Below are 25,592 nucleotides of genomic sequence, written 5' to 3'. Positions count from 1 at the left end.
TGTTTCTCGACGTCTGAATAATTTAATTCAGCCCCTTGTAGATTTGAAATGAAAAAGGCAATTGGGGCTTCTGCCTTGTCTTGATTTACTTGGGTGAGTATCAGAGCATATGATCTATCAGAGGCAAATGTATACAAAATTAAAGGATCGGAAAAATTTGGAGTTGCTAAAGATGGAGCGTTTACAATTGCTTGTTTAATCAGATTGAATGCTTCATATTCGTCTTGGCCCCATTTGAAGATTAAATTCTTTTTAATCATTGCTTGTAAGGGAGATACGATCCTTGAAAAGTCGGGAACAAATCTCTTTACAAAATTAATCTGGCCAAGGAAAGATTGCATATTTTTCTTGTTGTGAGGCAAGGGTATTTCGGAAATCTCCTTGATTTTGTCGGGATCAATATGGATTCCAGATTTTGACACCATAAATCCAATAAGTTTTCCTTCACTTAATGCAAAAAAAGACTTTTTTGGATTAAGTGAAATTCCATACCTTTGGCAACGTTGGAAGATCTGTTTTAAGTCTCTGAGGTGATTCCCTCTTTTTTTGGAATATACAGTGATATCATCCAAGTAGATTACTACTGATTTGTTTACTAATCTCTTAAATGCGATGTCCATGGCCCTTTGAAATGTGGCACCAGCATTGATCAGATCGAAAGGCATCTTTTGATATGCATAAGTACCCCATTTGGTTCTGAATGTGGTCTTTAATTGATCAACGGGATGAACCAAAACTTGGTTGTAGCCAGAGAAACCATCCAAGAAGGACATTAATTATAATCCTACAACTGCCTGTAATATTTGCTCCATGGGAGGCAAAGGAAAATTATCCTTTTGGCAGGCTTTGTTAAGATTTCAAAAGTCAATGCAAATTCTAATGTCTCCGTTTTTCTTTCTAACGGGAACCATATTGGAAACCCATTTAGAATGTCGAACGGGAAAAATGATTTTGGCTTTCAATAATTTATTGAGTTCAGATTTGATCTGGTTCTCTAGATTAGGATGGATCTTTCTCAGCTTTTGCTGGACAGGTTTTTCATCGTTTATCATTGGGATAGTATGTTGAATGATAGAAGTGTCGTAAGTCTTAAGTTCATCATAGTTCTAGGCAAAGACACTTTTGTATTGTTTTAGGAGACAAATGTATGCTAATCTTTCTTCAGGAGCTAGGCCAAGACCTAGGTTGATATTATGTGGCTTGGTATCAGTTCCTAGATTTACTAATTCATAGTTCAGAGTTGAACTTTGAAGTTTTGAATTGGTAGATCTTTTGAATCGATCTTTCAAATCATATAGGTCTTCTAATTTGACTACTGATTTTGGCATAGCATTATTAGTGCTATCTTGTTGCAATTGTTTATCATGTTGGTCTTCATCAATTATCTGATTGGTGTAAGATCCCTCTGATGTGAGGAAGCTTACAATATTAGGATCATCGTTGAAAATTCTCCAATTGGTAATGTTATCAAGAATCGAGGGTCTAAAGATTAATTCGATTGAAAATCTATCTGGGCTATAGTCTTCTGAGGGAATGAGCTTGGAAGCTACGTTTGCTAAGAGGTCAGCACTGGCATTCTAGAGTCTGGGAATTGATGAAATATTGAATGCTATAAAATGCTCAGTCAGATCTTGTACTAAAGATTGATAATGCTTTAAATGACCTGATAGACAATGTATAGTATTTCGTACCTGTCTGATAACAATTTCAGAATCTCCGAAGGCTTGTAGATACTTGATATCTAATTTGATCGCTTTGTATAATCCTTGGACTAAGGCTTCGTACTCTGCAGTATTATTAGTGCAATCGAACTCAAGTCTACAAGTTAGCATAGTTTTGTTTCCCTCTCGACTGACTAACACGCATCCTACTCCTGCTCCCTCGTTAGACTTAGAACCGTCAAAAAATAACTTCCAAAATAAAGATTTATTTACGAGACTATCTATAAAATTAACACATTTAGAACTATCTGTTTGAGAAAAAATTTCTACTTGAGATAAAACAGAATGTTCTAAGTAAGGCAAAGTATGAGCATTAAAATTTCCTAAGAAAGAGTCAACAGAATAGTTGCCAATTATGTTGTTGCTGTATGCTACAGGTTCATTTTCTCCTTCCAATTCTGTTACTATGTATTTTTGATGTCTTTCTCGCTCAACCTTTATCTGATTTGGTTTACCATTGTAAGGGAGCCACATATGCGACTAGTCAGTTGCAAAATATCCATGAAGCTTTTCAGACCAATCTCTGCTAAGAATTAGGCCATAAAATTCTGGAATGTCTACAACTAAAATATCGATAACTTGACATACCTTTGGGTTAGATGACAGCCTTATGGTAACCTGATTTAGTTCACCGATCACTTCAACCTGCGACCAGTCCAGCTGAACTATGCATACTGCAGATTTTTGAGGTTGGACATTCAACTTTGCACATATTGATTTAGGTAAGATATTAGATGAAGCTCCTGAATCTACTAAACAATTATGCAATTTTTTGTTGAAAACTTCATAAGTAAGAAGAAATGGGGGAGTATGAGATCTTGACCTTCCTCCAATTAGAGCAATATCGTTTGGATCAACTTTATTAGTCACATTAGTTGGAGGTCTTCCCATCTCGTGGGAAGCTTGCGAGATTACAGCAGCGGGCAGAGGTGCAACAGGTATTGCATGTAACTCTTTCAAAAGTATCTTTTGCTGATGTTTTAACTTGCTCAATTCATAAAAAGTAATGTTAGCCCTAGTCTTCTTCATGTCTTCTATGATATTATACTCCATCTCATCAAAAACAATCAATGTTTTAGATGGAGTTGGTGAATCTGTTTGGACTGGGCTTGTTTGAGTCGCTTTGGGTGACGTTTTCTTACCTGCGACTTTATCCTTAGACGTTGAGCTTGCGCTCTTCGGTTTCGGAGTAGGTTGTGGAGGATCGAGTTGATTTCTACTTCTAGTACTAACTGGTGATGCCTCTTGATCCTCTTCATCTGGGAGGATGAAATCCCACATACCCTGTACTTCTACAACTTCTTCTTCATCAGTAGGCTCTTCGTTAGAAACTTCCTCTTCTTCTTCTTCTTCTTCTTCTGATTTAACATTTGTGATAGCATTGGGAGGCTTTGAATCAGTCGAAGGATTTCTTCTATAAGGCTTGTAAGGCTTTTTAGAAGAGGTCTCTGCTACTTGTTTCTTAATGTCAACCATTTCGTTAGACATGGTTTTCAAAACTTTCTGCAATCCTTCTAAATCGAGTGGGTCTTTCGATTGTTTTTCTTTGGATCTTCTTTAAAAGTAACCTTCTTAGATTTTCGTTCATCAACGGAATTTTTCTTTTCTAAGGTTATGATACGTTTCTCTACCGCTATTGCTTTTTTCATATTGTCAGCTAAAGTTGTTTTGTTAGCCCTATCAACGAAGATTGCTATGTTTGATGGTAGAGTAGAGATGTACCATTCACTTCGAACTTCTTCGCTAGGCTTGGAAGCAGTAGGAATTTTGTTCAAAAATTTATTGAAATGTGAGTTAAAATCTTTGATAGGTTCCCTTGATTCAACCCTAAGATTAGACAGGTCGTTGATTAGTGTCGCAATAGACCTGTCATCCCCGAACTTAGTCAAGAATTGTTCTTGGAAAATATCCCAGCTAGTGATAGATCCGGATGGTAATGAGAAATACCATGATCCGGCTGCTCCTTGCAAAGTGTGAGGAAAGAGCCGAACAATAGCGTCTTCATTAGTAACCCCATTGAGATTTATAGATAACATAAAGTTATTTATATGTTCTTTTTCTAGCATGCCTGTTTCAGGATTGAACTTAGGCAACCATTTTTTAGGATGGGTCGGTATTTGACTCAAGGGCGCAGGCATTAAGACTGCCCCTGGGTTATTCCATGGAGTTTGGGCCATCGTTGAACTACTAATAGAGGAAAGCGCAGACGATGTTCCTTGCAGTTGGAAAGATGAGGATATTATGGTTCCAGATGATTGAGAAGGAGATGTCGAAGTTCCAGTGGTCTAATGGACAATAATCTGAAGTGGAGGGGTGGATGGTTGACTTCGCGATGGAGAGGTTGAGATGGATGATGATGACGAAAGAGTCTCGCTATCAGACCCTTTAGGTGATTTCCTTGCTCTCTTCCTTGCAGGTAGAGGTAACCCAGTTGGTTCAATACCAAAATTTTCACTCTTCAATCTGGTAAGAGGATGAGAAGGGTTATATTGCGAAGTCACACTACCTTGAGATTTTTCAGATTTTTGGGGTGATATAAAAAATCGTTGAAGTTTATGAATCAAAGATTCAACTTCAGGAGGTTCAATAGTAGATTTCTCTGAAATGTTTGGGTTTGTGGCAGTGGTTGTTGTTTTATCGACTTCTTGTTCAAGATTTAAAGATTCTAAATGCGATGGAGAAGTCGGGGGAGATGGTGAGGGCTATTTACTCTCAAAATGGTATTTAGATTTAGATTTACTTGCCATTCACAGTTCGAGGCCCTCCTTCTAAAGCCAAATATGTTGAAGCCCCGAAAATCGGGTCTACAACAAGGGGGGTACCCACCCGGTCCGGACCTTGGTTAGCAGCTCCTTTTCTGTTTGGTATAGTGGGTCCGACTGGGGATATGGGACCAGTTTCCCAATTTATGTGTGTGTGTGTTGAGAATTGATATTTCCTTCCTAATATTGTCTAAGTAAATGCTTTTATTCTAAATCTAATTTATTAACATGCAATTGTATTCTAATGAATAGAAATATCTAATTCTAAAACTAACCCGGGATTTAATCTTTCAATTATGCGATCTAAAATAATTTCTAATGGCAATTGGTAATAAAGATCATTCAATTGCTATAAGAAAAGAATTCAATAAAGATAAACCATTTCGTATAAAAAGTTAGACGAAACAATTGTGAAAAACATATCGCATAATAAGTTACTCATATATTAAGCATAAATAAAATAGTTATCACCGTACAAAAGTGCCAAATGATAACTCAAGCATTCATATATAAATAACTGAACTTGAATATCACTTCAACGCATAAGCAGAAATTGTTAAGAGATAAAAGTACCATTTATAACAAGTTCTACTCATAAGCTTCAGCAATAATGATCTATCTCTTCTTAATTTAACATCCACTAAGAGTACAAAAGTGCAATTTCAGTAGTAGATATTAAACACAGATATCAATAAATCATGTTCCATTCATTCATCAAAACCTCCTCGGAAGGTGCAAAAGTGCATGTTCTAAGGACAAGTTTTTGATAAATTTCAGGACCCTTCTCTAAATGCATGAGAAGGGTTTAAATACTACTAGCTAAATCTAAAAATAGTTTATTACAAAATGTAGGAAGCGGTTTAAATGACCGTCCTTATTTCAGGCAAAAATAAAGCAAAACTAAAACTAAAAATGAATCTAAAACAAAAACTAGCAATTAACTATCTATGTATCTGTTCCTTGTAGTCGCAAGCGTTCAGCATTTGCTTGAGGAGAGTTGGTTGGCCGACCTCCGACTTTAGCTGTCGTGTGAAAACGGAATCGACAAGTGCTAGCGCCATCTTCTCGGCAGAGTTAATGATACATTTAAGAGTTATGCACTGGTTGTGTGGTTTTACCAAGTATGTCCAGTAAGAATCCCAATTCAACTTGGTTAACCTGTTTATGGACTCTACTCTTTCTTCAGCTTTCTGTCTCCAGCGTGTCTGTAGATGCTGTACATTTGGTAAAAATCTTGGAGTGGTCTCTGATATTTACATACCACCTTAAGAATTTCTCTGATAAATACCACGGGTTTTAGAGCTCGGGTTTTGCCTTTAGACTTTAGCATTTTTTCCTACACTTTTCCGGGTTTACAGGCGACTGAGTAATCTGAGGCTTTCCTCTTCAAGGGGTTTTGCCCAGCGATGCTAATCGCGCATTGGAAACTGCCTCCGTTTCTCGATCCGGGCTTCCCTGGTGCTATTTTTCGCCTCTCGCGCGCTTTTTGTTAGAGGATATAAACTTTAAATTTTGTGGAAAGAACGACTCCATGAGTTCTTGGCTCTGAGTCTTAAATTGTCTGTTTGTGATATCAGCACTATCCAGTACCCATTTGACCATGTCCGTTTATGGAAGAATCTTGGGCCTCGTCGCTATCCGGTGCAAGAACGAACATGCTAAATCTGTATTCGACGCCTCAGACGACCCGCGTGAATCTGCAGTGGCTGTAACCTCCATTACTCTAGGATTTTATTCCTCGAGTAGGTTGTGCATGCTTGCCCAGGTAGTAACACCGGCATCTCTATTGCAGGTGGTGTCTGTGTACAAGGGCGTCATTTCTTTATCTTCAAAACTCAGAGCTTTACCCTTCTTTCCCATAATATTCTGAACACTGCTATGTATACCTCTCTGCTTTTCGCTCCTGCAATTTACAAATGAGGCAAGAGTAATGATAAGAAAAAGGTGACGGGAAAGCTTTAAATGCCGAAATCTTATAAAATATATCACCCTACGTGAAATGGCCCTTCGATCAAATCAAAACCCTATTTCATTAATGATTACCAACTAACTAATTGATTAACATTAACGCGCATAACTAGGCATCGGTTTATGGAAAAACTTTTTCGAATAATGAGCCCGAAGATCTGCGATAAGGCGATTTTGTGATTTGCTTTGCAATATCACTAATCCGTTGCGTGTGGCAATCATCCATTACCATGTGTTTTCTGCAATATGCGATTTGCGAGACGCGCCGTCGCATATCTGCGATTTGAGGCATTTCACCTTAAGTGATATTTGAGGCATGCGATGCGATGACTATTTTAAGTGCGTGATTTTGCATCGCGATTTTGCAATTTTAGGATTCCGTTTGTAGGATGGCATCCATTACCTTTCTGCGATGCAACGCTCTTTATTGAGAGAATGGTTTTTTTCGAACTTATCATAAAACTCAAGTCTTTTTTTATTTTTCAGGTATTCTCCTAAGTTTATGATAGTAAGATTTATTTTAGAAAGAAATACTAGTACTAATTTTTTATTTTTTTTTTGGATAAAGGGTTCCCACTTATTTATTATTAATAATAAAACTAAATAAGAGGGGGGTTGTTGTTGGCCACAACAAGAACATAGGCCTGAAAAGAGCGCAATCAAGTGGATCGAAGCAGAAGGAGCAACAAGAAGTTTCTAAGGAGGGGAGGAACAAGAAAAAAGGGGGAAAAGATAAAAAGACAGCAGCCACAGCAGACCAGTGCAAAGATCCTAGCAACCATTGCAACATTGATGGCCATACAGAGGAGAAGTGATGGAAGTTGAATCCATAGCTAAACCCGAAGAAAAATAATAAAGATAATAAGAAGAAGAATCTCATGGCCACTGATTCGAGCAACCAAGTTGAAAGCAGCTCGGACATGGATGAGAAGATCGTCTATACATCAGTGCAGAAGGAGGTGAATCTCAGTAGCCTTCAGCAACAGGAAGAGAAAGAAATGACCAAACTCTTACATATAAAGATAGAGGTCAAGAAGACAAATTGATGCTTTGTTTGACTCAAGATCACAGGCGAATCTCATTGTGGCAGAGCTGGTCAAGAAGTTGGGGCAGGAAGTTCGTGATCATCCAAAACCATATCCATTGGGATGGGTAAATAAGGATGCAGGGTTGAAGGTAACAAAACAGTGCAAAATTAGATTTGCTATTAGTGTTGATTTTATTGATGAAGTAGATTTGGATGTGGTTCCCCTTGATGTATGTGGAGTCGTGTTTGGGAGTCCATACATGTACATTCATGATGCAATATTCATGAAGAGAGCTAACCAGTATCGACTCAAGGATGGAAAATCGTTCATCATCAATGCGCACAAAGGCAAGTCGAAAATTTCACTAGTAAGTGCCATTCAAGACAAGAAATTGATCAGTTCCAGCAGGAAGTATGTTTTATTATTTTTAAGAGAAAGTCGATCTGAAGAGGAGTTAATAAGAGTAAAGGCATCCCTAGAGGGGTGTACTAAGAAACATAAATAACAATTGGAGGAGTTGTTACAAGCATACAAGGATGTATTCCGAGAGCCTAAAGGGTTACCACCTAAGAGAGAAGTGGAGCACGAGATCCAGCTATTGCCAGACTCCCCATTGCCAAATATTGGTTTGTACAGGGAGTCTGTTATAAAAGCAAGTGAGGTGAAGAAACAATTGCAGCAGCTGCTAGAACAAGGTGTCATTCGACCGAGTACATCACCATGTGGGTCACCCATCATCAATGTGCCAAAGAAGGACGGGACTTAGCGGATGTGTATAGATTACAGGGCGTTGAATAAAATCACACTCAAGAACAGATACCCCCTACCCAAGATAGACAATCTGCTAGATCAGTTGTAGTAAGCAAAGTATTTCACCAAGCTGGCTTGAAGTCTGGATATCACCAGGTTCGAGTCAAAGAAGAAGATACATGGAAGACAGCCTTCAAAAGCAAGCAAGGTTTGTATGAGTGGTTAGTTATGCCATTTTGCCTATGTAATACACCAGCTACGTTTATGAGATTAATGAATGATATACTACGCCCTTTTATAGATTCATTTATTATTGTCTATCTGGAAGATATACTAGTATATAGTGCTACCTGGGAGGAGCATATTTCACATTTGACGCAAACGCTGGAAATATTGAAGAAGCACTAGTTGCTAGCAAATCTCAAGAAGTTTGAGTTTAAGCAACAGTCTTTGGTGTATCTGGAGTATGTGATCGATGGAGGAGAGCTTAAGATAGATCCTTCCAAGATGGAGGCCATCATGAAATGGTCGATGCCTACTAATGTTTTTGAGGTCAGGAGTTTCACTGGGGGAACACAGTGCCTGAGGAAATTCATAGCCTCATTTTCAGCGGTAGCAGCACCGCTCCATGCCATAACAGCAAGTGGCAAGAGTTTCCAATGGGCAAAAGGTCAACAAAAGGCTTTCGAGGAGCTAAAGAAGAAGATCAGTCAAGCACTAATTCTAGCATATCCAAACTTGCAACGGCCCTTTGAAGTGGAGACAGATGCGAGTGGGTATGCTATGGGAGTTGTCTTGATGCAAGGAGGAAGGCCTGTTTACTACCATTCTAAAGTATTTCAATGGGGCATTTTGTAACTACCCTACCTACAATAAGGAGTTTTATGCCATGGTGCAAGCTATGAAAAAGTGGAAGCATTATCTGATGGGAATGGGGACAGTAATCCACACAGATCTCTAGTCGTTACAGTACTTGCAGGCCCAGAGTAAGCTACAGCAGACCAGGCATTACAAGTGGATGGGTTTTTATAGCAGTTTCATTTGGCAATCAAGTATAAGAAGGGCAGCACAAACAAGTTGGATGATATGCTTTCAAGGTCACCCACATCAAAGATTACAACTTTGGGGACTCTTATGCACATGGAGCCATTCACCCATGATGCATACAGAGAGGCATATTCAAAAGATGAGGACTTCAAGGAGGTGTATCAGTAGTTGTAGAGTCAGAGTCATGTGCATGATGGCGACAACACCATTGACTACCATCTCCAAGATGGGTTACTCTACAAGTTGGATAAGCTATGTGTTCCTAAAGGTGAGTGTTTGCAGCTGATTAGAGAGGCTCACACCTCCAAGGTTGCAAGGCACTTTGGTGTAGGGAAGACTGTGGCTAACTTGCAGAGGTATGTGTATTGGCCCAAGATGCAAGAGCAGGTAGCTAGGTTCATAAGAGGATGCATGCTTTGTTGTACCAACAATCCTAGCAACAAGAAACAGGGTCTATATCATCCCTTACCTATACCTACTCGTCCTTGGGAAAGCATTTCCATGGACTTTGTGGGAGGTTTACCGACAACAAAGGACATGACTACCTGTTCATGGTAGTTGACAGGTTCAGCAAGATGTGTCTTCTGATGCCCTGTAAAAAGACCATCATCAAACAAGAAGCGACAAACTTGTTCTTTGGATAGGTTTGGATGCATTTTGGGATACCAAGGAGCATCATTTTAGACAGGGACACAAGATTTCTCAGTGCATTTTGGACTACACTGTGGGAGAAGATGGACACAAAGTTGAAGAGATCTACAACATTCCATCCACAGACAGATGGGTAGACAGAAGTAGTCAACGAGACTTTGGTGCAACTTCTAAGGGGATACAACTAGAAGCATCTAAAGGCTTGGGATGAAAATATAGTAGATATACAACATTCTTATAATAGAGCAATCCACACTTCTACAGGAAAGTCCCCATTTGAGACTTGTTTTGGATATTTTCCACATTCACCTTTGGATATTGCATATGGACAGCATGATGAGTGAGGGAGGATCTTACAAGAGATGCTTTAAGGGCTGAAAATTTTATATAGAAGATCAAGCAGATGCATCTACAGGTACAGGAAACACTGCAGAAGTCGCAGGAGAAGTATAAGGCCAAGCATGATCAGCACAGAACAGAGAAATCATTCAAGATGGGAGACAGAGTATGGCTACAATTGAACAAGGAGAGGTTGTAGGGGTCTGGTAAGAAAATCAAGGCTCTAAGGTATGGTCCCTTTGAGATACTGGAAATGGTGGGTGATAATGCCTATCGACTCAGTCTACCACCATATATGCGCATTTACTCAGTTGGGAATGTAGAGAATTTGAATCTCTATGAGCCTTCCATGCTAGATCAGGAAGAGGAACGGGTCCTACCTTCTATGGAGGATTTGGCACCAGACACTCAAGCATAGTTGACAAAAGATACAGTTTTGCAGAAGAGGTCCAGAACTACAAGACAGGGGCAGCATGACATTTGGCAGATTGGGTTGAGGTGACAACTTTCAGGCAAAGCTAAATGGTAGACCAGAGAGAAGGTGGAGGAAAAATTTCCTCACCTCATTTAGTAAAAGCTTTTGGGGACCAAAAGCCTCCCAAAATGGGGAGGAGTGATCTGAATTGGATCATTATATTGTTTGTCATCCATCTCAATGCATTTGGAGTGGAAAAAGTGGAGGAATCGGCTCACAGGACCGTTTTTACCGGCGGGACCCTGTTTGGCGAAATGGGCTCTGAAACATTCCAGGAGAGTTTTGAGGCATCAAACGACGTTTTTTGGGAGTAAAAAAGTGTTGTTTTAGCCCCATATTTTTTCATGCTATTCTACACACTGAAACCTTTCCAACAGTGCAAGAAGCACGTCAATCAAAGTCTGTATGCAAAAGTTATGCCACTCAGAAGTTGACCTTCTTGTTTTCACACCTATAATTCGGGAGGATGTCGCGTCAGCCCCCATTATTCATGGAAAAGGGGCTAGCCACATGTTTGTGATGTAAAAGACTTTAGAAGAGTCTATTTTGTAACTCTAATTAAGAGTTGATGTAGTCAAACTTAACCACTAGTAGGCTATCGGGTTGTGTTATAATCGGGCCACTAAGAGGAAGAGGCATTCCATTCTTTCGAGAGCATTTTGTTCCATAGTTAAGCAAAGATAGCCAAGAGAGATAGGAGGTAGAGCACACAGAGAGGATTTGTGCACTGTAGCAGCCCACAGGCCACAGGCATTACTTCTTTGTACCTGTAGCCATATTTCTAGACAAAAAAAGAGAGCGAAGCGGCCTCACCTTCCAGTTGGGTTTTCTCCCAAAAGGGTTTCCCAGAGAGCATATCTTGTGTCTTATGTGTGTGTGAGCTTATTTTGTCATTCTCTACTTTTCTGCATAATTTCCATTCGCATGCATGCACTAATTACAGTAAAATCTACAGATATAGAATTTTAATAAAACTGTAATAGTGTAAAAATATGGTATTTTAATATATTATTATTAGATTTGTTGTGACGAACTATCCACTAGAATATCCACAGCGGTTTACAGATCAGTCTCATTGTTGCCACTTAATCTAGTAGTAGTCCCTTTGGAACCCTTCTTAGGACCCCTGCTAGATTGAGCAGTGATAGTACCTACCCAAGTGACAAACATCAACATTTGTAATTGGAGACCTAACCATGAAGATAAGCCCTTCTTAATTAAGAGTTTCCTTTTAGTTCCAAAGGGAGAGCCAATAGAACCTAATGAAGACCTAAAACACTAGATGCTACTATGGCCCAAATCCCTACCATTAGAATGCCCTTAGAAGTTCCAGTCAAGGTGGTCTGAGCCCTCTTGCCATGCATTCCAAATCTTCATCAAACTTCAACATAGAAGGATCTGTAAATGAAGAAATTTGAAGTATTAGACTAGCATAGATCCATCTTAAACCCTAATCTATTCAGCACTAAGAGGGATAAAAAAAATACCCAAGTGTAATCCTAATGCTTAAAGATTATAGAGTTAAGATGGGAATGATATTAGTGTTTTTAAGGGCAACTTTTTATTTATCTTCATAGGTTGGCATTTATCCACATTAGAGGATGGATATCAATTTTTTTTATATTTTGACATTGGAACTTAGATGTCATTTTCAATCCTTTTTAATTGATGCACATGACACATGTGACACCTCTTCCACTAGAGCTATAAAATGTACTTTTTTCTATTCTAACATTACAACTTAAATGTTCACACTTTGATCCATTTTAGTTAATGCACATGACACAAATAGACATATGACACATCTCTTCCACTACAGCTATAGAGTGCACCTCATTTCTCTCAATGCAATAATGTCTAGCCAACTAGATATCCCTTTGAAGCCATATGGGAATTTGAATTAATTTGATGTCAGAGATAGATTCACCAATGAGAATTTCCTTAAAGAGATCTTCTAATCCATTTAACATCAAGAAGCAAGCCTTGAGAGTCAACATTTGTCATTCCTAGGGCCCCTTCATCCTTCTCCATAGTGCAAATATCTAAGTCTACTTCATATATGAGATTACTTTTTATATAAGTATTTCCCTTTAGCAGATGCCCAACTTGTATCCCCCTAAGTGATGCTCACTAGTCTATGGCAATGGGTTACTAGGGATGTCATCTACAAAGGAGGGAAAGCATTCCATGGGTTTCCCCACAAGCCTTTCCTTGTGGGGGGGGGGGGGAATTATTTCCCTTTAAAATCTATTTCTTCAATTTACCAATTATTGCCTCAATTTCTAGCAAGCATTATGAGAGGCCTCACAAGGAAAGAGCTAGATTGAGATACAACAATGAGGTGGTTGCCACTGTCACCTTAGCACTCCACCTCCTACTCTTTAGAGGAATTTCATTACATGAGAGGCTTCCCAGATTATCATCTGAAAGATGTTCTAAGTCAATTGGTTCAAGGTGATGTATGTAAATTGCTAAGCAAGGTACCTTTTCTACATATTAGAGCACAATTCCCTAATAAAAGGAAGTGTACCATAAACAAAGCCTAGAAAAGAGTGCTTGATACCTAGGGTTTTAAGTATAGCTTAAGAATGGTACATCTAGGCATGCAAACACAAGGAAAAGGTTTACTTAAAGATATGATCAACAATAAGGAATGGTAAACCTTCAAACAGGCCCTGAGTTGAAGCTCTCTGTAGAACTAGGATTTATTAAGGCACTACATTGCCTAGGGTTGATGAAGTCAATCCTACTGAGGCACTTTTCACCATGAACAAAGGTAGATTTTGGGCGTGTGAGTTCAGTCAAGGTGAAAGCAAGCCAAATCAGCTCCAACATTTTGCATCCTCAAGCCCTATTTGAATCCAGTCCTTGCCCTAGCCCTAGTAGCTTGCCTTAATGGGCCGAAAAAGTTGGGAAAGGAGAAAAAGATAGAAATTTTAATGAGTTTTGATCATCAATAGGATCCCAATGCCTTTCCCTACTTGGGTGATGGAGTCTTATGGGCTAAAATTTTAGAGATATCAAATTCATGCATGGAGTAAGGGAGAAAACCCTAGTTTTCACTTCCAAACCCTAGCTATCTTTTATGAGGGGAGAAATTAACTAGAAGAAAAGCTCTCTAGGAGATTTTCTAGGGATTTTAAGGAAAATAGATTAAACATGCAATAATTTACCAAGACTTTCCAATAAAAAAAGCATTTACATAAGGAATGTTAGAAAACCCTAGCAATATTTCATTACATGTAAAACCATAAAAGATATGCAATAAATACTCACAAATTTTCCAAGAAAATGTCTTCTTTCAATCCCAAAAAGATGTCTCCAATACACAAACTAATCTCCAATAGCAAAATCTCCACAAAAGATAACATCTCTACAACTAGTGAAATACAAAGGCTAAGTTGAGCTTTTCTAAAGAGGTCGAAATCCACAAAGATGATGATGAGAAAATGAATAAAGTGATCCTCCTTTTATAGGAGGTATATCACTTCCATTAATTCAACTAAAAGCCACTAAACAAGCTTAACTTTGAGTAGACACAAAGTAAATGGGCTACAAGCCAACCGAATAGCTCAACAAATAAAATATGCCAACATTTTCCCACACGTGAGTCGTAAGGCCTCCCTAAGGATGACGTCATGCCTTTTTAGGGCTCAAAATGCTCCAAGAGTGCAATCGAAGAGTTCAATGTGTCTCTAAGCATCATGATCAACCTCAACTTGAGGAAGGATCCTCAAATCAATCTCCAAAACATTTCCATGTGTACAAAAGCCAGCTTTGGGTGCCCTACGTCATCTCCATGGGTGCCATCTAGGTAACATAGTGTACTCTCTCTCTAGTTGTGCAGGCTCCATTAGGTACTATAAGCCGTCCCTAATCATCTTGAGGATGATCATCATCATCTAGTTTCTGGATCAAGGCATGCATTTCATATTGTCAAGGCCAACTCGAGGGCACGTTGGGTCTATTGGGTACATCATCAAGAATCCTCCATACTTTAGCAAGATGAGCTTAGCATTTTAGCATCTGAGGGTGCACTAGGGTGTAAATCAACTGCCGAGATCATCAAGGTGCCCAATGTTCTGTTGTAGAAGGGAAACGTTGCAATTGCAAGGTCATCATGCTCTCTCAAAGTGTAGTGTGGCCTAGGCATCAAGTGGAGTAGGAGTGGAATAGTGTGCCCTTAAGGCCTCAGGTGCTTTGTGCAAAACCACCTGGCAAAACCATCTTAAACTCAAGTGAAAGCAACTACACATTAGAGACAATAAGCATAGATGCATCAAAATGGACCATACTTAAGTGTTAAGGGCATATTAATGCTTCAAACTGGGATCATCTTCAAATATTTAACTAGACCCGATCCCATAAAAGTGTTCCCTACCTTTGTAGTGGCGGCTAGATAATCAACCTTATTACATGCTTCCAACCCCTAAGGGGAGGTGGCATTTCCAAGGTCAACCCTTCAATTCATAGGTGTTAGTGAAAATAAGTGGCAACAAAGGGGAAAGACTTCATGGCTAAGTGTTATGGCTAAGGGACCAACTAATGGAGGTCCACATCCTAAGTGTATAGATGTAATGGAGGGAGCAATCGTGGAGGCATGAGCTACCACTTTCCTTGGCCTGCTTTTTCCACCCCTCTAGTGTTCCTTTTACTTATTTTTCATAATTCTTTTATATGGTGCATAGCTCAAGGATCAAAGCTTGCTTGTTATGATATAGCATTTATTTTACCCCTTAATATGAGTCAATGTCTCGCTCATCAAGGTTGGGACATGCAAGGGTGCCTTATGATGAGATGGTGCATCAAGTGCTCAAGAACCAGGTGATGACTTAATGAGTGGGGTAGAGCTCTTATTAGGCTTTTGCCCAAGCGCTAATTATGTCCTGACCATATTTTGAATTTTAACTCTTATTTTTCTTTTGTTGTGGCCATCTTTTTCTTTTTCATTCTTTTAGTTGCATCAACCTCCAAGGCAAAGTTTTTCGATACTACTCAAGGATTTGGATGTGTGAGTGCCAAATCCCAATGAACCAATGACAATTAACCCGAATGATGGATGTAGTATCAAGGGAATGATGAAAGATGTTAAATATGAAATGGTAATAGATACGTTACTTCAATCCAAGTTTTCCAAGTAGTGCCCCTCCTATAATCCTAAGGCCTTAGAGGAGGTCTCACTAGACTAGGGCTAAAGACTAACCTCGCTAGTAAGGTGGGAGAACAAGTTTACAATCAAGATCGGACAATCATTCAGATCACCCTTTAATCCAAATTTGTATGCCCAAAACATTAAGTAAAAGCACTTGATTGCAAAGTGGTTAAAGTACCTGTTGAGTGGTAGCCCTCATTCATTCAAGAGGAATGTCAGATGGCGCAAGTGTGAAAATTTACAAGTCTAATTGTAGCAACTGAAAATTTATTCTTCTAACTGTAAATTAATTATGTAGTTTATTTGCTACGACAAATAACAGTAAATCACACTGGAATTTTTCACCATAAAAATAATGCAGAAAATAAAATGCTAGAAATTGAGAAATGCTAGCACACACACGTAAAAGTGACACAATTATTTTTGGACAATTGTCCGAAAAAACCCAATGTGGAAAAATCGGTGCAGTAGATGAGGGTTTTATTATTATTATGCAGCAATAATTTTGAGTACAATAAAATGGACGCCAAACTGGCATTTCTATCTAAGAGAAATACTGGCAAAATTCTTGTGAGGAATTTTCCTCACCCCACGATAGAAATCAGCTCCCGAAATTGGCTTTGTGGTCCATCCTTTCAGCCCCTGCATGAGCCTTTGCGTAAGCCCTTCTACTTTGCCTTCAGAAACTGTTGATTGTTGTTGTTGTTGTCAGATGACTCAGTAGGCCTACTAGACTTCTTCCCGACCTTCTACAACTGAATCGAACCCTCCTCTAGCTACATCGAACTGCCCCAACGACTCTGTGGGCACTGGAAACCTCCACCAAAATACTGCCTCACTCCTCTACCACTTGCTACTCGACCTCTCTTGCTAAATCGCCTGCACTGGAGAATCAAACTGTCTAGTTCACTAAGTATTTGCACTGTGTGTTCTCCATCAACCCCATTGAACTCCTCTTATAATCTCCAATTGAGACTTCAATGACCAAGATTAAATCTTAATCGATGGATGAGATCATCTCTAAGTCGATCCATGTGAGCTTCTAATGAATTCTCACATTTCTCAATTAATTCCTATTAATTAACCAGTTTTCCTAAGTTAGACGTAGCAAAAATTTAAATGATGGTCAATTAATTTAATTGAGCTATCTCTAAGTGGAATTTCCATAAACGATTGCTGGGTTTGGAGATCTCATGTGTTTTAGCCTCTCCACAATGTTTGATACTAGAACACCATCAGATGCTAAAAAAACTAGCATTCTCTCTTAGCAATGAGGGTGTTCTAGTGTTGCACTACTACAACACCCTGTCTCTACATCATCTTCCCATATACATTATTGATGTCTAACAATTGTAGCTGCCTACTATTGTCCATCAACCACTGCGCTAACTCTAATTCATCTGCTATTGGTTGTAGCTTAACCATGCTGCATCTGTGTTGTTGTTGACGCTGCACTGTACAACCTGTACTGTTGCCAACTTTGCACTTGCACTGCAACCCAACTAACACTCCCTCTCACTGTTGTTGTTGTTGTTGCTGCAACTACTGCAATTGAGAAGTATCTAAATGAACTGCGTCTCTGTGCTGCAACTGTCTCTTGACTTTCTGACTACTACTAACCTCTACATTGTCCACTAGGAAATCTGTGTTGTTGTTGACTCCGCATTGTGCCTCTTGCACTACTATCAACACTGCTCTGCCCCCCTTGGCATCTAACTGCAACTAATCTGCAACTATCACACCGGAATTGACTGCACCAACTGATATTGATCCTCTTGCTACTGAATATTGTGGGCTCCTATAGCAAAGCTGATGATCCCGCTGCAACAATATGGAACTAATCTGATTGATCTCCTTGTTGCAACTACAATGGACCCTACCCATCTAGCACATTGGAGTCTCATACTCCTCCTCCTGGATCTGGTGCCCCACTATCTCCTTCCAAGCCTAGTCCCTAGTTGGGACCCTTCTTTGCTTTGCAACTCACACTAGATAACTCATACTTCCTTCGGCACCTGTCTCCAGTAACTGGAAGTCAATCTGCTGCCCAGATCTGCATTTCGACTAACTCGCACAGCCTGCTCTGGAAATCTCGTACGACCATCTCTGCAAAGCTGCAAAATCTTCAAAAACTAAGAAATAAACAAGAATCTCCTCCTCTCTTGCTTGGCTACCTACTCTACAATTCGCACTCCCTTTCCGAAATGCACAATCCTTCCTGCTAGTTCTACCTCTGCAACTGGAAATTTTTTATTCCCTAGAAACTGGAAACCCTTTAATAAAACTCCCTTTGTGTGTGCAATTTCTCTTCCACCTGATGTTGATTTTGCTACTGCAAAAACAACTGCACCCAAATCAATCTACTCTGCAAAAACACTGAGTTGCTCACCTGCTACCTGCTGGAATTACTTCTCAGACAAATCAAACACTTCCTGCACTCTGCAACTAGAAATTCGACCCCATGTCCAGTAATTCGCACAGCTTGGCTAGGCACTGTGCAGCCCCTAAAGAAATCATGTTGTTGCTTCCTCTAAGTAACGAATATCTCCCTCTTCGTCTTTGAGCCTCTTGTGTATCAATTGTGCTCTGATTCTATGTGAAAATTTACAAGTCTAATTGCAGCAACTGGAAATTTATTCTTCTAACTGTAAATTAATTATGCAGTTTATTTGATACAGCAAATAACGAATAAATCACACTGCAATTTTTCACCAAAAAAATACTACGGAAAATAAAATGCTGGAAACTGAGAAATGTAAGCACACACACATAAAAGTGACAATTGTCCCTGGAAAAACCTAATGCGAGAAAACCGGTGCAGCAGATGAGGGTTTTATTATTATTATGCAACAGTAATTCTGAGCACAATAAAATGGACGCCAAACTGGCATTTCTATCTGAGAGAAATACTGGCAAAATTCTTGTGAAGAATTTTCCTCACCCCACGACAGAAATCAGCGCCTGAAACTCGCTCTACAAGTCGTCCTCTTAGCCCCTGCATGAGCTTCTGCGCAAGTCATTCTTCTCTGCCTCTGGAAATTGTTGATTGTTGTTGTTGTTGTTGTCTCTACCTCTGGAGATGACTCGCTAGGCCTACTGGACTGCTTCTCGGCCTTTTGCAACTAAATTGAACCCTACTCTAGCTATATCGAACTATCTCTGTGTGCTACCTGCACAACCTCTCTGTGGGCAAATTCACACTCCCCCAAACTGACTCTTCTGGCACTAGAAACCTCCATCGAAATACTTCCTCACTCCTCTGCCACCTGCTACTCAATCTCTCCTACTAAATCACATGCATTGGAAAATCGAACTATCTAAATCACCAAGTATCTACACTAGTGTGTTCTCCATCAACCTCATCGAACTCCTCTTATAATCTTCATTTGAGACTTCAACGGCCAAGATTAAATATTAACTGATGGTTGAGATCATCTCTAAGTTGATCCATGTGAGTTTCTAGAGAATTCTCACCTTTCTCAATTAATTCCTATTAATTAACCAGTTTTCCTAAGTTAGACTTAGGAAAAATTTAAATCATGGTCAATTAATTTAATTAAGCTATCTCTAGGTAGAATTTCCAGAAACGATTTATCGGTATTGGAGATCTCATGTGTTTTAACCTCTCCACAAAGTTTGAGACTAAAACACCATCTGATGCTACAAAAACTAATAGCAAGGTGAATGACCTATGCAAATGGCAGAAAAATGTGGCATATCATCATAATTGAGCAATGTGTAGGGCTGTTGGCTGGTTCGCTATCCAATACAGGAGAAAAGTTTTCTCCTATAGGGCTACCCATTTTTAGTGGGTAACACCCATCTTCATTTTTTAGCATATGGCTTTTACACTTAAAAGTTTGAAAACGAATTGACATGACTAAGCGATTCAATAATTGATGTCAAAGGGGTTTGATGAGTGATGTCTAAGGGGTTCAACAAATGATGTCAAAGAGAAACATAAATAGATTGTCTTGGTGAAATTTGACCACTATCTCAATAGGTTCCAACATGTTGTCTAAGTTGTATTACAATGGTTGGGTAAGAATGCTCAGGTAGGTTGCCTAACTAGATAATTTTTAACCTTCCCAGCATGTCTAACATCCTACATGTTAAAGAATGCGAGGGATGGGAATTTGGTAATCAATTGAGAAAGTATAGACTTATACTCCAAATGATGAAGGAATGTTGTTTAAGTTACAAAGATCAATGACCAATATCGTCTAAATTTTTGCTTATGAAACCACATAAAATAAGCGGTATGATAACATAGATAAGTTAAACATGGTGATAAAGTTATAAACCCTAAAGTGAAGGAAATAAACATGAACAATCTTTGGAATTTAAAACCATGCTAATGAGACAAAGGTAAATGATAAAAGATGTTACTTCAGGGCAAGTGGACAACATCAATGTGCTATAGATTAGCAAAGGAATTGCAGGATTCTTCATGTATTGAAGGCACAGTTTTAGATTCCCAGGTTCTGGTGTTTGAGGGTGCTCAACAAAGGCTAAGTTCTACTGCTGTTGTTTTCTACTCATTCCATACATTTCATAGACTTTCAAAGACTGGTATAGACTTATCCTGAGACTTTAACATTCCAGTAGGGCAGATTATAGGCCATAAGTGGCATTTTTCAGGTTGCAAGAGGCAAATTTCATATTACGAGGTAAATTTATAGTTGTTTTGTTAAACTTGTTTATGGCACGAAGAATCCCTGCGGACCAAAAGTTTTGTAAAGTTGAATAGCACTCAAATGCAAACCAAGATTCACAACTGTACCTACATCTTTGAACACTAGCAAATGGAGTTCTTTTGGTTAAGCATCAGCTTTCAAAACACAGATAGGAGTCTGAAGACATATTCAGTGTCAAAGTGTAGGGAGGTCAATGAAACATGCATGCTGGAATTGGGATTTGCTAGAACAATTGGGAGGCATTGATAAGAGTGCACAAATTGTTGTTCTCTGCATGACATTCAGTGGAAACATTACCCGTCTGAGGCATAAGCATAGAAACTGTTTGTGACATATATCCAATTTTGTTGTTAATTAGGGCCTCATTGAGTACCAGGTACATCTTATCATTGGGTGTGATGTTGGGCCAACCTCAAGGAAATTGGTCCGAGTTACTTAGAAATGACATACCTCACTGAAAGGAGATAAAAGAGGTCAAAGTGATAATCAACCAGATACTTTGATCCTAGACAAAATTCAAGACTCTTTCTAGCTGCTCTGAAGAAAATTTTGCCACAGTCCAGCAGAAGGTTGATAATCTTTAACATGCTTGATTGTGAGGCATAGGGTCAGGCCTGTTTCCATCTGTGGTGTGAATACTTTGATGGTTAGTTGTGGTATAGACTGTGATATGTATATGCGTTAGGATTAGGACAACATAAGCTCTTCTGTGTCTATCACTTGGGTCTTGAATGTTAGAAAAATGGAAATAACAATATAATTTAGAGGAAAAGTAAACGAAATAAAAAAATTCAACTCCCAATACAAATAATTCATTAAAGCAATGGCTGATAAATCTAGTGCCCTACCAATAACCCCAAAAGTATATGGAGTGTCAGGACCAGGTCTTGGAGGAGTAAAGAATGAAAACTCTCGTGTTGTGTTTCCCATGCCAATCTTGTAGAAATATTTTGTGTTCAACTGCACCGAAAGGAAGAAAACCACAAACATTAGAAGCAGTGTATTGTTTATATATGTATGGTTTTTGGAATTTAAAAAAAAAAAAAAAACTTTCAAACCAGAATAGAATTTCAATATGTTCTTTGAAAATAAACATAATATACAATTTTGTAATATGAAAAGACTTTTCATGGCACCTTGAAGACATTTTAAGGCACCCTGAAGACATTTTAGGGGGCAATATTCAAGGTTACCAGAACTAACATGAGAAATCATTGCAACTAACCTCAGTATCTTAACACTTCTGTTTCTCAAACAAAACACTCCCCGTCTAGAATTATTCCCATCTTTCTCGTAGAGCAATTTGCTCGACCATTTGCAAGAAACTCTTAGCCATATCATTTTCTTGTAGCCTTACTTTTTTTTAATCCTTTGACTTAAATTTCAGTCATTACAGAGGATACAAAGCTAGTTTGCAACATTCAGACATGACATCATGGATGCCTTTCACAAGTTCATGATTGGTTTTTAATATGAAGCACAGACACATCTAAACCCAGGTCATATACAAATTCTATATTTCAAGTAGCAATATTTGCAGGTGGACCATTTGTGTGAACTCTAGATAGGCATCCTTGAGATTCAACGCACTGTTGGACATGGGCGCACACAAACATGAAGAGTTAGATCATCCCCACCCCACCCAACCTTTAGAGTGCACACAAACATGAAGAGTTATATTATCCCCACCCCATCCAACCTTTAAAGTGCACACAAACATGAACAGTTATATCATCCCCACCCCACCCAACCTTTAGAGTGCACACAAACATGAAGAGTTAGATCATTCCCACCCCACCCAACCTTTAGAATGCACCTAACATGAGAAACCATTTTGATTGTTCCAGTACCCACCTTGTTATTCTACCATTATTTTTTTCCAGTAATAGCATCAAATTTGTCGATGGGGTTTTGAACATGTATTTCTTCCAAGAGAACCCGTGACTTTAACCAAATCACCTTGTTTACATCTTGTTATGATATCGTAACTAGGCCCATGAAATCCTTCTGAATAAACCCAGGGTGAGTTTGCAGACCATAGAATCAAAACAGGAAATCATATTCACCAGGTTTGTTCGTGTGCATATCCCTGTGATCTAATAATTTAACAAATACTAAAAGGACTTTCTTCTTTTATATAAGTAGATCCATACCTCTAGATTTCTCACAGTGCAGTGATGAATGTATCCTGAAGTATAATTATAGAACCTATATCTGGTCACGATACCGTTTGCTTCGTATTTGTACTTATATTTCTCAGGGCCATACAGAACAGCTGTGGATCCAGGCTCCGATGGCGTAACCCATGAGACAATAACAGCGCTACCCACATGGTCTCCTTGAGTGATATGAACCTGGAAAACCAACAGCAGATCAAGGCAAGCAAAATCAAAGTCATGCAGTAGACACAGCAATTGATTCTTCATTGAAGAGGTCTAAAAATAGTGGCTATTCTATCCAAATTAGGACAAACAAAATGAGAAGAAGAAACAGCATCACCTGTTGAGGAGCATTGTAACCTAGGGGAACCTGAAAAGTATCACTTTCCATGGGCATGTCTACAGATGCCTCAAGCTTACGTACATACCTGCTGGTAATTCCCCCCTCAACTGATATACGAACATTCAGTCCCACCAATACAAACACCAGGAAAAAGTACTGTTTGGTTGGTGCTACTCTTTCCATTTTGCCTACCAAACAAAACACCCCCAACTCTGTTAAACACAGTCCATAAAATGGTTCAATCGTTGATTTTCTGATCACGGATGGATTGGCTCATTGACAGAGAACTCAAAACATTTTGGCTACTCTTTCCATTTTGCCTACCCAACAACACACCCCAAACTGTGTTAAACACAGTCCATAAAATGGTTCAAGCGTTGATTTTCTGATCACGGATGGATTGGCTCATTGACAGAGAACTCAAACATTTTGGCGCGACTGGATATCTGTTAAAATTGACCAATCAAAAACAGTACACTTGCCATTAAGAGGCGGGTTTGCATTAAAACGAAAGCTAAGTCTTAGTTTTAACCTGAGCTAATTTAACTGCTTCGTTGAATATCTCCATCAGTTCATAAAGATGGCCGACCTATGAAAGACCATTCATTACGATAAGTACCTAGTTCTGATCACTTGGTTGACTTTGACCGATCGATTTCGTTCACATTTTTTATACGTCCAAAAGTCCATGATTATGAGCCTCTCATTCTTCTGTCTCAGATTTTTAGCTATAAATGGCTAAAATAGGGCCACTTTTATGGAAAAAATAAACCATATACACACACGGTAAAGGACGGTACATATTGATAAAATGTCTGTTCAAACAACGTCATTGGAAAAATGTGCACCCTAAGATTTGCATCTGGTATAAATTCAACGTAGTACTGAATTTTACTTACATATTTCAAGAGGGGCTAAATATTTTCACATTTTTAATCATTTAAATTTTTGTCCCTGCAGATTATAGAAATTAAAATATATTTATTTTAATTTTAATTTTTGTTTATCATCTATGTGAAATTTAAGTATTATATCTTATTGAAATTTAAGTGTTATATGTTTATTTGAAATTGAGCATAAAAGAAAGTGGGTCTTTCTTTATTAGGTTATAAAAAAGAGTTTTTTCATATTAGGTTATAAAAAGGTGTTTTTCATAATCAATTTGTTCAAAGTATTGGTGGTTTAGTGTTGGTTTATAGTCTAAAAATAATAGAATAAGTTAAAGTGTGGATATTCATTCTTTTAAATAAGTTTATTGTTCTTACTTAAAAAATCATATTTCACGTTATGTTAATCATTATTTTTAAATTCCAATAACTTAAGTCGTTTGAGAATAAGTCAAGATGGATTGAGTTAATAAGTGTAGATAGTCAACTTTTTTAATGAGTTTATTGTTTCCAATGATGGAAAGTTGACATTTAACTACTCTTTTTTTAATTCTAACAATCTAAGTCATTTTAAAATAGTTCTGTATCATTACATGTAAATTTCTCATCAATTAAGTGGAACTATAACTTTCAACAAAACTCCATCAAATTTGAGGAAGAACTTTAACAAACAAAAAAAATATTTTGTAGGTTAATTTTCCTTACTTCCAAACAATTTCCCTTTTGTTTTTGGAAATAAGTTTCAATATGATTTTAATGATAAAGTCAATTATGTTTATGCTTGGTTTAGATTTTAATTTATAGTTTCATCATGTGCATATTGATCCATTATGTATGAGGGAAGGTGTGAGGCTTGTCATTTAAGCAATGAAAACCCACCCAACCTTACCGTTGGTGACAAGAGTCCAATGGATCTTAAAAGTGTTGATATTTATGAGCTTAGCAAAATATGAGGTGTTGTTGAGTATAGTGTAGCTTTGCTATGGTGGTTAAATTCATGTATATGTATAGCAAAAACCTATCTCAACTCATTGTAGAGTTAAGAGTAGATAAATATGTGAATGAACAATACAACAATCAAATTTATGCCTAAGTATATATATTAACTAAAAATGCATTCAAAACAAGAAGAGCAAAGGAGTATTTGCAGGGAAATAAGAGAATTTGTGTGTATTAATTCAATGAGAAGACAATATAATCAAAATAATATCACCTAAGGGAGACTTACAGATGTGGTCTCCAGTCCTCCCAATGGGAGGGTTCTTATGTTCCTCCGTATAGACTCTTTTTTTTGTGGCAAGGAATTAGCAACACTTCCCTTTTTGCAATGGAAATCTGGAAGGGAGATGTTGAGAATTGTGTTATATGTTGACCCCCTTTGGCCAACTGTTCTAAGGTAGAGATGTTGAGAATTGTGTTATATGTTGACCCCCTTTGGCCAAGTGTTCTAAGGTAGAGATGTTGAGAATTGTGTTATATGTTGACCCCCTTTGGCCAACTGTTCTAAGGTAGAGCCCCTAAAGAAAAAAATAGGTTGTTTTTAGTCTATTTTCAGTGTGTTTAAGTCAATGTTTTGTTGTCATATTGTAATACAATTATAGTTAAGTAATCTA

At 38.3% G+C, this 25,592-nt stretch overlaps 1 protein-coding gene across 1 annotated transcript in view; it reads right to left on the bottom strand.

Moving 5' to 3' along the window:
- Positions 1–23,617, bottom strand: part of LOC149187817 (purple acid phosphatase 2-like) — a 63,741-nt gene extending 40,124 nt beyond the window's left edge. Inside the window, exons 1-3 of the mRNA XM_089411475.1 lie at positions 23,090–23,617; positions 22,744–22,944; positions 21,439–21,550 (exon numbers count right to left, since the gene is read on the bottom strand). Coding sequence (XP_089267601.1) covers positions 21,439–21,550; positions 22,744–22,944; positions 23,090–23,275 — 499 coding nt within the window. The 5' untranslated portion in view covers positions 23,276–23,617. The remainder of the gene's footprint in view (positions 1–21,438; positions 21,551–22,743; positions 22,945–23,089) is intronic.
- Between the last annotated feature and the right edge of the window lie 1,975 nt (positions 23,618–25,592).

Source organism: Pinus tabuliformis, chromosome 3_1, assembly GCF_031772625.1.
Source record: "Pinus tabuliformis cultivar Carrire ecotype Pingquan chromosome 3_1, CPIR1, whole genome shotgun sequence".
Taxonomy (NCBI): domain Eukaryota; kingdom Viridiplantae; phylum Streptophyta; class Pinopsida; order Pinales; family Pinaceae; genus Pinus; species Pinus tabuliformis.
This window is presented reverse-complemented; position numbering and strand designations above follow the sequence as displayed.